The sequence below is a fragment of the Oncorhynchus kisutch genome, linkage group LG23 (genome assembly GCF_002021735.2).
Source record: "Oncorhynchus kisutch isolate 150728-3 linkage group LG23, Okis_V2, whole genome shotgun sequence".
Lineage (NCBI taxonomy): Eukaryota > Metazoa > Chordata > Actinopteri > Salmoniformes > Salmonidae > Oncorhynchus > Oncorhynchus kisutch.
Genome location: NC_034196.2, coordinates 27,162,365 through 27,177,595, shown reverse-complemented (window position 1 = coordinate 27,177,595; position 15,231 = coordinate 27,162,365). Strand labels below are relative to the sequence as shown.

Here is a 15,231-nt window from a genome sequence, read left to right as displayed (position 1 = left end):
AATGCTTACTCGCCCCCTTGACGGTTACGATGGGGAGAAAATCAGAGCTGTAAATTGTTTAACCTGTAGCCAAGGATTTTATAGCTTATATTGTTAATTATAACTGCAATCTACCGCAATATCAATGTTGCCAGCTAAGGTATACCAGGAGATAGTAGGCCTAGTTGGACAACGCTGTCTGAATGTCCACATGATGGAAGTTAGAGGTAGCCTAAATATTAATTGTTTAATAGAAAAAATGCCCTGACCATTGTGACTAAAATGGCTGTGACTAAAACTAGACTAAAATTGTCCCGAGTTTTAGTCGACTGATAATAACTAACAATAACAAAGGATGAAATGACTCAAATGTATTTTTAGACTAAAACTAAAATAGCAACCAAAATGAAAGTCTCCATTCACAAAAACCTGCAATGAACAAAGCAGCATTGCAATAAGCATGGATTAAATATATTGTATTCAGTCTGAAATCAGATGGGGTGTCTTCTATTTGATATCATATCTGTTCAAGAGTCAGTCCCTCTCTCTTAATTAATTGAAACCAAATCCATGATGTCACTACTACCACTAGGTGCAGTAATTCCATCCAGCCACCAGAGGGTGCTCCAGTCCAACAGAACAGTCCCCCCAATCTTTAGCCATCTCTCCCCTCAGTTTAGCTCATTCACCAATGCCATGCTTTGTTAGCACCCACTTAAACCCACATCCTTAGACTCTCCCAGGTAACTTTCCATTTAGAAAGGCATTCTCCCACTGATGCTGGTGTCACCTTAATTTGCTTTCTACGGTTAAGTTATTTTTTCTAGATTAGCTTGAATGGCATTCTCCAACTCCAGTGTTTAAAGCAGCCCAGCCCATCACAAATACAGCATCTCCTTCCCCTATTAGGATAATAGATAGCGCAGAAAGTCACCATAAATACATAGCTAAATGCTCTTATCAAGGCTGTTTAAATGTCAATTGTGCACGTGCTGAAGTTAGCATATAGAATGCCCTGTACATTTAAAACATTTTAGCAGACACTTTTATCCAAAGCGACTTAATCATGTGGGCATACATGTTTTACATATGGGTGGTTCCAGGAATTGAACCCACTATTCTGGCGTTGTAAGCACCATGCTCTACCAACTGAGCTACAGAGGACCACATACAGGCCATACACGCTCTTCCCCCTCTCAATTATGTATTCATTGCATACATTTCTCATTATATAAACAAATCCGTAGCAATAAGGCCAGTGGGGGCTGGAGAGCCCAGGACCAGATGCATAGCATATTTGGCTTCATTCACTAACGAAGATAGATGATTTCTCCCCATTGTAACACATTCTCACTGAGGCTGGCTGGCTGGCTGGCTGGCTTGGGGACAGAGAGAGATAGAGGGCACAGTCACAGAAGTGCTAGTGCTGTGATTAAAAAAGAAGAATGCTAATGTATTTTCAGGGGTATTTTTATGTTATGATTGTTATAATAATTTCAGAGCTTTTTTTATCATATTTATTGTCGGTTTAGTCTCTTTGCTTTTTGTTGGTGATCTATCGTATTGCCTTTGGTCTTTAATTCATAGTGTAATCCTATTTGGATTTATTCACTCTTAGGAGTGTCATAACAATCACTTCTGGATATATTTGACATGCGTCTTACATTACCTGCTTTATGACTGTTGATCCCATAGCAGTATTTCAAGTGCATTTGATGTATGTGTCACAAAATGCTCTTTGCAGACTAAGCCGTTTTCCCCTAGAGGAAAGTAAACACCTAAGCTGATATTTCCATTCACGCTCAGATTTGGAATTTCAGATCTGTCGTAACTAGATTCCTTTACATGGTGTGATTAGCCTAATGAGGGAATGTATAACACTGAGGTGACAGACATGTGGCTAGGTAGCTGTTTATGGCCTACCATCCATACCCAAATTGTACTCTAAAACTAGCCTTGATTATTCTAGGTGATTGGGTGTTGTGAAAATTAGAATTCTCAGAAGAAACAAAAGTGAATTCCCAGTTGTGCTGTTAAGACAATGGGGTATTTTGATGTAAGTAGTATAAATCTGTATAGGTGTAAAAAATATAATACACTTTTAGTTATTGAGCCAATAAGTGGCCTTCCTGACGTTGGTCTGAACAGTGATTGCCCCTTTAGGCTAAATGTGTGTGTGACACCCCTGGTTAAAGAGGGGATGGTATAAACAGAGAATGAGAAGAGAAGGGCTATTGCGAGAGAAACAACACAGGAGGTTGTGCAGCTGTTTTACTGTGATGGATCTATTATCCAGCCATTACAAGATAAATGATCGATCCCTCCCATCCCACCCCCCTGCTTCCCCCTGCAAAATTGAAATGAGAACAGAGATGTGTGTGTGGTATGATTAGGGGCTAGGTGGGATACCCATTAATTTAAGAGAAAAGGCGAGGGAGGAGAGAGAGAATGCAAGGAGGGTAGGCCCACCGACCCTGCGCCATGCCATCAATCAAGGCGTTGTCTCTGGTGTGATGACCCAGCACTCGCTGCCTCCCTGGCACCTCCCTGGCACCTCCCTGGCACCTACCTGGCACCCTAATTATAATTCATGACAAAATAGATGCAAGGAAACGGTTTGGGCCCTTCATAATTTTATAGGAAATGTATTATTAGAGGAACCATTTGCTTAGTGTGATTTTTCCATTACTGGCTTGTCACACAGTGTAGATAATATGTTGGTGGATGAGGGAGGGAGGGTGAAGAAGGGGCAAGGAAGGAGGGAGGGTGAAGGGGAGAGGAAGGAGGGAGGATGGGTGCCAGCTCCATAGATTGGGGTGTCTGTTTTGTTGATGGTGCATGTAGTTTACCTTGGTGCTGTGTCTAATGGGGGTAGTTGAGAGAGGGGGAGGGAGCACAACAGGCCTGGGATACTAGGAACATCAGTGTATCCACTGATACACACATACACACTTACACTCGCAAAGTTCCTGTTCAAGTCCTGACAGTACTTTACTCCAACATGAGGTCTCTAAACTAGATGAAGTTTGCAGAGTTGGAACTTTACATCCAGCATCTGTTAGTTCTGAGACCAAGCACACTGTGCAAAACAATTAAAAACCACACACTACCCAATTAGGCCGCTTTCCAATTGTAAACCACAAGCTCTGTTAAACTCTGCTTATGAGTTTTCTTATTGCCTGTGGATTTCCTAATTGCTTGTTAAACTGAGTGCTTAAACAATGTTACGTTCCTTGCCTCTGTTTTGATTCATTTCGTCCATATGGTTGTTTTTGTACACAACAGCTTGTTTTTGGTTGAAGAACGTACTTGTGGTTGCAAAGTTAGGCTGCTCCCAAACATGCATTTTATCTCACACACCTTTCTATTTAAGTGATAATGCCCAGGAAGCTGGGTTTTGGAGGATATATTGTCATGGGTGTTAGGCCCGAGATGAACTCCAGGGCTGGCACGAATGGGTTACCAACATATTCAAATTATTTTTATGAATTGATTCATACTATTTCATCTTTCCACAATATATAGTCCCAACACAAATCTAGGGTTGCTAGCCAAGTCAGTTGGCTGATCGTTCGTTTGTTCTATCAGTTCGGTTGTCAGAGACGTGACCCAGTCGTTAGTTTTAAATGTTCTTATCCCTGGCTTGCTAACTTGTCAACTAAGGCTAACTTACAGTGCAGCCAGAATAACAGCAAAGTAGCTGCATTTGCCTTTGTTTAAGCTGTTTTCTCATAACAATAAGCTAATGATGTGTGATTTCCCCTGGCAAAGAAAATGTGCTCTCTCCTCAGGACAGAGGAGCTAGCCAACAACACAGCTAACACAATCACTTCAAACGGAAGCTGGAAAGACTACAAACTAGCTGCATTTTGTTTCATTTGAACTGTTTTCTATTGAAATGACTTTGTATATATCCATAAAATGATGCTAATTCATGATTTCTACTGGCTGAGAAAATCTGCCTGCCTGTCTGTCTCTTCCTGACCCCTTCACATTCATTACTATGGGACAGCCGGAGATAGAATTTCAATATTGAAACAATGTTGCCAATGTCAGAGAGACAGACAGGGTTTATACACATCTCCGTTATTGAAAACCAATTGCTAGTCTAAAAGAAATGGGAAATAATATCTACATCCTTTTTACAATGGAGTTCAAGTTTATACCATTTCTGGTTGGGCTGATGAGACAGTGGATTGCGCAGTGAGATGTAACAGCATAAATAGGCATTTCAACATCATAGCTTTAGCCGGTGGTAACTTGTGGCATAGACAATTGCTGGAAAGCAATTTTAACCAATCAACATCCAGGGTTAGACACACCCATTGTATAAAGTTTTAAAAGTCACGTAGCAGCCTACTCTCTCTAAAGCTGTCCAGATTGTTGAATGATTAACACTTTGCTTTCTAGCTACCCAGTTGTAAGAGGGCCTCAAACATACACACACAAACACATACACAATCAACACAGCTGCATGGCGAGGCTGATGGGTAAATGTACAGGGTTTCCGCAGTGGCCACCAGGGTCCCGTCTGTTGTAATGAGAGAGACCGAATTCTGCTCCCTATCTCCTTCCTTCTCCCCCTCGTCTCTCTGTGTTGGAACTGTTTGCATATTAATACATAGCCATGTCAATCAGCCAGCCAGTCAGCCAGCCAGTCAGCCAGCCAGCAGCACTATAGGGATAGAACATGGACCAGACAAATTGATTTTTTTTCTCCCAATAAAATGTACTTGATTGCCCCCCTCCCCTTCCTCCCTCCTTCCATCCCCCCGCTTCCCCCTTTCTCTTGTCTCATGAATAGAACATTCAATTAGTTATGAGCTGAAATAATAATTATGAGAAATGTTATGTTAGTGATGGATTTATTTGATTTATTTTTATTTAACTAGGCAAGTCAGTTAAGAACAAATTCTTATTTACAACAATGCTGGGCCAATTGTGCGCCGCCATATGGTACTCCCAATCACGGCCGGGTTTGTGATACAGCCTGGAATCGAACCAGGTAATCTAGTGACGCCTCTAGCACTGCCTTAGAACACTGTGCCATTCGGGAGCCCATGGCAATGAAAAGTTAGATTAATTTAGTGAAGACTTAAAATGCTGTAATTTTCTACCCAGTTATTCTCCTGTGTGGTGCCTGAGTTTTTGTTTATTATAATCTAACTGTACATCCTTATTATTTCTGTTAGATCATGAAATACAGTCTTTCTAACCAAGGTGGCTTATGATGTGCCCAGGCTAGAGCATAGGTCTCCAATGCCGATTCTGGAGTTAATGAGGCTTTTGCTCCAGCCCTACAGTAACACACCTCCTCTCTCTCCTCCTGCCCTCTAGTTGGTAGCAGGCAGCGTTGTGATGGCCTTTGAGGAGGTGTGTCCGGACCGTATTGACCTGATCCATAAGAACTACCGTAAACTCTGTAACCTGCTAGTGGACGTGGAGGAGTGGGGTCAGGTGGTCATCATCTCCATGTTGACACGCTACGCCAGGACACAGTTCACCAGCCCCTGGAAAGAGGTGAGAGATGGAGGGAAGGGGAGAGGAAGCAAAGGGGAAACATGGTTTATAAGATTGTACAAGAACAGTGTGAGATGTGGTGTGATCATTTAAAGTGGAACTCACCAGTTAAAACAGTAACAAAGCGGTTTCCCTGTTTCTGTAAAAAGCTGAGCGATGGGCCTGGAGAAATGTAACCACTCTCAAATTCATTGACTGCTATGTATGCAAGGACTGACAATCCATGATATCAAAATTATAGTTTTTGTTTACATTTACTTTGTTTACAAATATTGGAGTAACAGGCTTATATTTTGGAGTGAGTTTATGTATTGGAGTAACAGGCTTATATTTTGGAGTGAGTTTATGTATTGGAGTAACAGGCTTATATTTTGGAGTGAGTTTATGTATTGGAGTAACAGGCTTATATATTGGAGTGAGTTTATATATTGGAGTAACAGGCTTATATTTTGGAGTGAGCTTATATATTGGAGTGAGCTTATGTATTGGAGTAACAGGCTTATATTTTGGAGTGAGTTTATATATTGGAGTAACAGGCTTATATTTTGGAGTGAGCTTATATATTGGAGTAACAGGCTTATATTTTGGAGTGAGCTTATATATTGGAGTAACAGGCTTATATATTGGAGTAACAGGCTTATATATTGGAGTGAGTTTATATATTGGAGTAACAGGCTTATATATTGGAGTAACAGGCTTATATATTGGAGTAACAGGCTTATATATTGGAGTAACAGGCTTATATATTGGAGTAACAGGCTTATATATTGGAGTAACAGGCTTATATTTTTGAGTAACAGGCTTATATTTTGCATTCAACGACAGTTGAACTAAGCTGATGAGGCATTTATAAGTTATATTCTTCAAGAATAAATGGGTACAAATAATTAAGTCCAACAATGTATGTAGCAACTGCAGATTGTCCCTTTAAATAATGGCTTGTCTTGAATGTCTCTTTAAAGCCAACCAGGACATGTCTCAGGTAAATGACCAATAGACTCATTTCTTCAATATGATGAGTCAAATATAACCTACAGTAAATAAATCACAAAGTTAGACATTTTGTCTACTGGGAGACATTTGTCAGTAAGTATGTGTTGGTAATGTAAGTCTATATTCAGTTCTTTTTCACCCAGCGTTGCAGTTATTGTGTGAACATGAGGATTTGAAAGGGAACCCCTACACACAACGTGTCCTCAGTGGCTGTTTATTGTTAGAACTTTACCAAGGTTGAAAGGCAAAACATGTGCAATTAGCACAGTAAAAAAAACTTGTGATATTTTGTGAGCACAGTGTGCAAAGTTTCGTTACCTGTTGTACATGTGTCCAGCTCATCTTCAAGCAACGTCTAGATGTGTGTTTGCATCTGGCTTTGAATATGATGAGTTGACACCTGGTGGTAAAGATGTGGCTGATGTGTTATCAGATTGACGTTTCTGGTGGTTGTGCGTGTGCTGTGTTTCACAGTGAAAGTAAATGTGTGTGCTGTGAATAACAGAGTGAAATGAAATGTGTAATGTGTGTGTGTGTTTCAGGACGGTGTGTTTGATGAGCACAATGAGAGGGCGTTCTATGAGTCTGATGAGGAAAAGACTAGAGATGAGACGGAGGCCAAGCCCTACATGATGGACCCTGACCACAGACTGCTGCTCAGGAACACCAAGCCTCTACTACAGAGCAGAAACACTGCCGTGAGTCAAACACCGCACACACACACGCGCACACACATAGAAATATACACATACACAGAAGTAAGTGGTGTGTCTGCTCTTCAACCTGCTGTGAGGGATACAGGCAGCCTTGATGAAGGCGTCTGAGTGTGTGGTTCAGTTCTCACTCCTTCCTCAATGCTGTCTCTGGAACCAAGGTTACTTCGTGCCACCACTGATTCTGCTGCTGCTACACAGGAACACACCCATCGTGTAACACACACGCACATTGTGAGCAGAGCTCCATCACCCAGGAGACTCAAGGTCTATGTGGCAGTGTAGGAGCAGGAGGAAAAATGGTCCCAAATGAGTGTGTTGATTACAATGTGACATGTTATGTCTTTACAAGAGAAAACACACTGCGGCCCTCCATCTTACCGACACTTACCGTCACTTCTTCCAAATGTGACTCCTCAGTCCTTACTCCGGCTATCTGTTACCTTCTCAATGACACGTCTCATTTTAAAACACATGGCACTTTACTTACTTTGCTGTTTGATATATGGAGCTTTAAAGTGCTTTGTGTCCTGAGTGAAGAGAGACTCATCCTAAATAAGAAGAGTGGGAACAGTATGACTGGAGTTGAAAAACACTGTCTGTATTTGAGGTGTTGCTAAGCGGCAGTGTTGGATTTGTCTATTGTCCTCGGTCTGTCAGGTGGTGATGTCTGTAGCCCAGCTGTACTGGCACCTGGCTCCTAAAAACGAGGTCAGCATCGTCACCAAATCTCTGGTCAGACTGCTCAGAAGCCACAGGTAATCTCTATCCGTTTTTCCCCCAAAAAATGTTCCTGAGGATTTACGATGGCTTAATATTTCCTCTCTCTCCCTCTTAGAGAGGTGCAATACATTGTGTTACAGAACATAGCCACCATGTCCATCCAGAGAAAGGTAAGGACTAGGGATGCAAATCTTGTTCCATTTTGTTGCTGACAAACCAACCCCCATTAACCAGTTAGCAAACAGTTATATTTATTCCAAACAGTAAAATGACTTGACCAACAAAAAATACTATGTATGGAAGGAACAGCCATTTTTCATTAAGAGTTTAAAAAACTTGTGACAATAGCAAGCCTGTCCTCTCATTATTGAACATGCAACTACTGTAGTGAAGTAGAGAATGGAATATATCATTTTCAATATATGCAATTAGCAGGAAGACGGTGTTCTAAAAGACTTCTGATGCAATCCATTTCATGTGACAGAGATTAACATCTCGGTTCGAAACTTAGAAAGAGAGCAAATGTAAATATGCAACAACTAGGCTGGGTTGTTAATATGACTTGGATTGTGCCTTTGGCTTCTGGACAACGAAGGAAAGTTGATATGAAAACCAGTAGGACAGGAGAGAAAGGCTATGAAACTTTTTGGGTTGCTAGCTTAGCTGCTGTTGTTGGCTGCTTCATGCTGCTCCTCTCTCTCCCACTGCTGCCTGCCGCCTGCATCTGTGAGTTGCCTAGCAACGAGTCTCTGGCTTGCTTGCGGCTCAGCCGAGACAGCCATATCGGTTTAGTTATACAAATCTTTGGCCATATAGTTGACATGAGAAAGCTACTTTCTGACTCTATAAACCCACCTTACATTACACATGTCTGCAAAATAATGATTCCAATTGACCCAGACACTGTTCCTGTTTTGACTGATGATTTTGTTAAATTCTGACACAATTTAATTCCACAAAATTATGCAAATTAACCTATAGACTGTTAAGGAGAGACTGGCTGCATCACTTATTTTATTAAGAAACATTGTGTTGAAAATTCCAAATTGTTTGCATAGTCAACTTACACACAGCTCTGACACACACACTTACCCCACCAGACATGCCACCAGGGGTCCTTTCACAGTCCCAAAAATCCAGAACAAATTCAAGAAAGCATACAGTATTATAGAACTATTATTGCATGGAACTTCCTTCCATTTCAAATTTCTCAAATGAACAGCAAACATGGTTTAAAAAAACAGATAAAGCAACACCTCATGGCACAACGCTTCTCCCCTATTTGATCTAGATAGTTTGTATGTATTGATATGTAGCATACGTGTGCTATTTTTAAATTGATTCAATTCTGTCCTTGAGCTGTTCTTGTCTATTAATGTTCTGTATTATGTTTCATGTTTTGTGTTGGACCCCAGGAAGAGTAGCTGCTGCTTTCGCAACAGCTGATGGGGATCCTAATAAATACCAAAATACCAAGCATGACTGGTCAAATGTATTTTCAGTGGCTAGCTGACTAACGGTTAACCATTAAAATCCCTAGTCAGGACAGACACCCTTACAGATGTAGGGTCTTAATTTGATTACTGCAGGAAATGTAGATGAGATTTGATTTAGATAAATTCACTGAAAACACGCGGTTACAGTGCGTTCAGAAAAAATTCCGATCCAGAATTTGTTATGTTACAGCCTTATTCTAGAATGGATTAAATAGTTTCCCCCTCCTCATAAATCTTCAAACAATACCCCATAATGACAAAGGAAAAACTGTTTTTTAGAAATGTATGAAATAATTTACCTAAGTATTCAGACCCTTTACTCAGTACTTTGTTGAAGCACCTTTGGCATCGATTACAGGCTTGTGTCTTCTTGACACACCTGTATTTGGGGAGTTTCACCCATTCTTCTCTGCAGATCCTCTCAAGCTCTGTCAGGTTGGATGGGGAGTGTCGCTGCACAGCTATTTTCAGGTCTCCAGAGATGTCCGATCAAGCCCGGGCTTTGGCTAGGCCTCTCAATAACATTCAGAGACTTGTGCCGAAAGCCACTCCTGCGTTGTCTTGTCTCAATGCTTAGGGTTGTTGTCCTATTGGAGGGTGAACCTTCACCCCAGTCTGAGGTCCTGAGTGCCCTGGAGCAGGTTTTCATCAAGGATCTCTCTGTACTTTGCTCCGTTCATCTTTCCCGCAATCCTGACTAGTCTCCCAGTCCCTGCTTCTGGAAAACATTCCCACAGCATAATGCTGCCACCACCATGCTTCACCGTAGCGATGGTGCCAGGTTTGTCAGAGTGACCATCGGGTTCTTGGTCACCTCCCTGACCAAGGCCTTTCTCCCCCGATTTTTCAGTTTGGCCAAGCGGCCAGCTCTAGGAAGAGTCTTGGTGGTTCCAAACTTCTTCCATTTAGGAATGATGGAGGCCCCTGTGTTTGTTTGGGACATTCAATGCTGAGACATTTTTTGGTACCCTTGCCCAGATCTGTACCTCGACACAATCCTGTCTCGGAGCTCTATGGACAATACCTTCAACTTCTTGGCTTGGTTTTTGCTCTGACATGCACTGTCAACTGTGGGACTTTATATAGACAGGTGTGCCTTTCCAAATAATGTCCAATCTACTGAATTTACAACAGGTGGAATCCAATCATGTTCTAGAAACATCTCAAGGATGATCAAGGGAAACAGCATGCACCTGAGCTCAATTATCGAGTCTCATAGGTGTCTGAATACTTATTAGGTATTTGTTTAAAAAAAATGTTTAATACATTTTCAAAAATGTCTAAACCTGTTTTCACTATGTCATTATGGAGTATTGTGTGTAGATTGATGAGGGAAGAAAATAGAATAAGGCTGTAACAAAATGTGGAAAAGGGGAAGGGGTCTGAATACTGTCTGAGTGCACTGTATATTAACAGTATTGCACTTTTCATGTAACCTACATATGGCCAGCTAATAGCCTAACCACCAATCAAGCAACATTATGGATTAAACGTTAAAATCCTGTTGCTGCAGGATTATTTTGATGTGACTATCTAGGTCAAATGAAGATCCTACATCTGTAGTAGTAGGTCCTTTTAGTTGTAGTTTAGCATGCATAGATGTATTGGCACACTATGTTCTGAACTATATGTTTTGGTGTTGTCTCACTAGGGCATGTTTGAACCTTACATGAAGAGTTTTTATGTGAGATCCACAGATGCCACTCACATCAAATCACTCAAGGTAAGCGCCCTCATGATGACCTAGTTAATGTAAAAGTAAACTGTGAGATGAGTTCAGGTGTGTGATCAGATCTGTCTCGACTCCCCAGCTGGAGATCTTGACCAGCCTGGCCAACGAAGCCAACATCTCCACCATCCTTAGAGAGTTCCAGGTACGTTTTTCTTTCTCGCTCTCTTTGACTCTCTTTTACATTCAAACCCTTTACCCATCTCTGGCACATGTATTTATTGCCTTTTACAGTGAATGGCTCCAACTTGTGCTTTGGTTTTTCCAGACCTATGTGAAGAGCCAGGACAAGCAGTTTGCTGCCGGTACCATCCAGGCCATAGGCAGGTGTGCCACCAACATCTCTGAGGTCACAGACACCTGCCTCAATGGACTGGTGCTGCTGCTCTCCAACAGAGACGGTATGGGGGAGGGATCCAGTCCGTTGGTTTATTAATTGATCGACTGATTGGTTCTTTGTCCAGCGTCTTTCCAAAGTTTGATGTGTGTGAAATCCTCTTGTAGGTATTGTTTTAAATGTAACCGTATGAAGTCATTACAGAGACGGTGGTCGCGGAGAGTGTGGTGGTGATCAGGAAGCTGCTCCAGATCCAGCCCACCCAGCACAGTGATATCATCAAACACATGGCCAAACTCTTTGACAACATCACTGTACGTCTACCACTATTTGAACATTTGTGTGTCTGTGTCCGAGTGTGTATTTCATGAGACTGAGCTTGTGTGAGTTGGAACATTTAATTGTGCACACAATCTTAACATAGAGTAACCCATGCTGATGGCGCGGGCCAGCATCCTGTGGCTGATGGGAGAGTACAGTGAGGACTAACCCCTCTGTGTCTCCAGGTGCTGATGGCGCGGGCCAGCATCCTGTGGCTCATGGGAGAGTACAGTGAGGACTAACCCCTCTGTGTCTCCAGGTGCTGATGGCGCGGGCCAGCATCCTGTGGCTGATGGGAGAGTACAGTGAGGACTAACCCCTCTGTGTCTCCAGGTGCTGATGGCGCGGGCCAGCATCCTGTGGCTGATGGGAGAGTAAAGTGAGGACTAACCCCTCTGTGTCTCCAGGTGCCGATGGCGCGGGCCAGCATCCTGTGGCTAATGGGAGAGTATTGTGAGAGGGTCCCTAAGATCGCCCCTGACGTCCTCCGCAAGATGGCCAAGAGCTTCACCTCCGAGGAGGACATCGTCAAGCTCCAGACTGTCAACCTGGCTGCCAAACTCTACCTCACCAACTCCAAACAGGTAAAACATACCTACATACATAGTCTACGCTAAACTGTGCAGTAGCCTATAAGATGTTATTAAGCTGTTATTACCATGTCAATTCAGCTTATGATGACTTCCAGTTATTCTAGTTATTTGGCTACTTAGGCTAATATAGTTTCGCCAGTGTCTTTCCTAAGTATTCTGGTTTGGTTCAGCCTGCTGGGCCTAACAGAAGTCCTATACCATAACCTCAGAGCTAAATGCTTTGTTAAGAGCAGGCTTCAATGTAGCACATTCTTCCATCTCCCTGCCTCCCCTCGTATGAGAACTGAAGGCCCATTCTATCAGATGGGAGGCAATATGGCTGCCAAGGATTATGACCACACTGCAGACGCTGCTGCTGCCGCCTCAAATGAGCACATTATTACACCGGTATCCCCTGGTAATGTTTCAGAGAGGGGGTGGAGAGAGAGGTGTAATGTTTCAGAGAGGGGGTGGAGAGAGAGGTGTAATGTTTCAGAGAGGGGGTGGAGAGAGAGGTGTAATGTTTCCGTTCAGGTAGTAACTCTTGTTTTTATTCCTCTCTAAATAATATATGTTAGTGTAAGGAAAGCACTTCCCGTCTCAGACCATAAACCCACCTCATACAGCTAGTGAGGAGCAGTCTCAGCTGGAGAAGACGAGGAGAAGAGGGAACATTTAGTGTGATGCCCCAGAGCTGTGTGGTTTTTTTTGTGTGTTTTCTCCCCATCTCCTTGAATAACTTCCCTTATCCCTCCATCTTTCCCCTGCTCTTTTTCCTGCCCTGTCCCCTATATCTTTCTCTCTCCTCCTTCCCTCTTTCCAACCATATCTTCCCATCTCCCTTCCATCTCTCCTTCCCTCCATCCCCACACTCTCCCTCCTTTCTTCCATCCAGACTAAGCTGTTGACCCAGTACATTCTGAACCTGGGGAAATATGACCAGAACTATGACATCAGAGACCGCACGCGATTCATCCGCCAGCTCATTGTGCCCAATGACAAGAACGGAGCGCTCAGCAAGTACGCCCACCGCATTCTGCTGGCGCCCAAACCAGCACCTGTCCTCGAGTCTGCCTACAAAGGTACCTTTTTAAATAGCGCACTAGATAGGGAATTGTGTGGGTCTCTCTGAATGGCATTGGGGTCAGGGCTCTCTCTCTGACTCATATGAGATGGATGAATTACCTGGCTAATACTAACCTTTCTGAGATGCAGAGAATACACACACACACACACTTGACTTTAATCCAGATAAGAGACAGAAGCAGCCTCCTAAACATTATTATTCTGCGGTGGTCTCTGCGTCTGCTAGATGTTTATGGAAAACGTTAACCGCTCCTGTCATTCTTAATATTCACACTTTAACGCCTCTTTTTTCTCTCCATCTTTTTAGTTAGAGAAAGCCTGTTTTGAAGGCAGACCTCCCCAGGCACTTTGACTGATTACACCTCCTATATCCACCATTAAAGAGGGAGAATCCTTTTAATCTGTTTGCCCGCTGCCGTGTGTGTGCTCCTGTGGTTCTCCTGGACCCTTTATTAAACAGAGTTGTGTATGTGTTTATACAGTGACATTTCAGAGTGTTTAAGGCCATTTACTCTCTGTCCTGCATATTGAGAGAGCACTGCTGTGACATTGAGACCCCTGCCTCTCAACCCTTCTCCCCCCTCCAATGTTAATCATTGTTTCCTTATTTTCTCTTGCTCTCTCCCTAACTCCAATGTTTCTCCTTTGACACCTTTTCTCCTCTCTTTCTCCATCCCTCTTTCTCCTCTTTCTCCTCCCTCTATCTTGCCCTCTCCCCATCTTGTTCTCTTCTCCTCTCCCCTGTGTCCCCCTCTACCTCTCTTTACCTCTCTCTGTCAGACCGCGATCGTTACCAGTTGGGAACCCTGTCCCACACCATCAACACCAAAGCCAGTGGCTACCTGGAGCTCTCTGATTGGCCCGCCGTGGCTCCTGACCAATCAGTGAGGAATGTGGAGGTGATTGAGCCGGTAAAGATCCATCATTCTATCGTTCCTTCTACTGCTCACCTCACCCCGGCCCCACACCAAGGGTGGTCATGGTCAACTCTGTCACCCAAACTACAAATCCATTTTTGCTACGTTTCAATATGTTTGCAGTTCTCCCAACTCTCCTCCCTTCTCTTACTTTACTTCCTCTACTGTACCTCACTTCCTCTGATGTCACTTCCTGTTCTGTTGCTAGGTGAAGGAGTGGGCTCCATCTCTAGGGAAGACTGTGAAATCCAAGCCTGCCAAGTCATCAGATGACAAGTTCTACTCTGACTCTGGAGAGGAGGAGGAGAAGGGATCAGGGAGCAGTAGCAGTGAGGATGGCAGTAGTAGTAGTAGTAGTGAAGGTGTGTGTCCACGTGTGTAACATAAAGTTCTCTTGTGAGTGTTTGCATTGCCAGTCCAATCCATTTTATCTGGAAGACTGCACATCTTACAAAATGAACGTGTGTGTCCAGAGTCAGGCAGCGATGCAGAGAGCCATGTCCAGAAGAACAGCAGTCAGACCAGTGAGGAGTCAGACAAGTCCTCCAGCCAATCAGAGAAGAGTTCCAGTGAATCTGACTCTGAAAAGAAGGAGAGGAAAACTAAGACCCCACTACAGAAGAAGACAGTCAAACCAACCGCCAAAGACTGGTACCACACTATCATGGAACATGCCCACTCCACTGACTAGGTCCTTGGTTTGGAACCTATATGTACTGCTTGTCTATCATTTCTCTTCTTGCTGAATTTATCTATTGAGGTCTTACCTGTTTTATCGAAGGCTGAGCGTGATAATTAGGCAAGGTGTGTGTGTGTGTGTGTGTGTGTGTGTGTGTGTGTGTGTG

General features: G+C 43.1%; 1 protein-coding gene across 5 annotated transcripts in view; it reads left to right on the top strand.

Annotated features, from left to right (window-relative positions):
* ap3b1a (adaptor related protein complex 3 subunit beta 1a) overlaps positions 1-15,231 on the top strand; it is a 95,555-nt gene that overhangs the window by 33,739 nt on the left and 46,585 nt on the right. For all 5 annotated transcript variants that reach the window (XM_031802369.1, XM_020458212.2, XM_020458211.2 and 2 more), the window contains exons 7-19: positions 5,317-5,499; positions 7,035-7,190; positions 7,866-7,963; positions 8,044-8,098; positions 11,076-11,147; positions 11,236-11,298; positions 11,422-11,554; positions 11,695-11,804; positions 12,219-12,395; positions 13,279-13,465; positions 14,250-14,380; positions 14,595-14,748; positions 14,860-15,037. In XM_031802369.1, the coding sequence (XP_031658229.1) occupies positions 5,317-5,499; positions 7,035-7,190; positions 7,866-7,963; positions 8,044-8,098; positions 11,076-11,147; positions 11,236-11,298; positions 11,422-11,554; positions 11,695-11,804; positions 12,219-12,395; positions 13,279-13,465; positions 14,250-14,380; positions 14,595-14,748; positions 14,860-15,037 (1,697 nt within the window). The remainder of the gene's footprint in view (positions 1-5,316; positions 5,500-7,034; positions 7,191-7,865; positions 7,964-8,043; positions 8,099-11,075; positions 11,148-11,235; positions 11,299-11,421; positions 11,555-11,694; positions 11,805-12,218; positions 12,396-13,278; positions 13,466-14,249; positions 14,381-14,594; positions 14,749-14,859; positions 15,038-15,231) is intronic.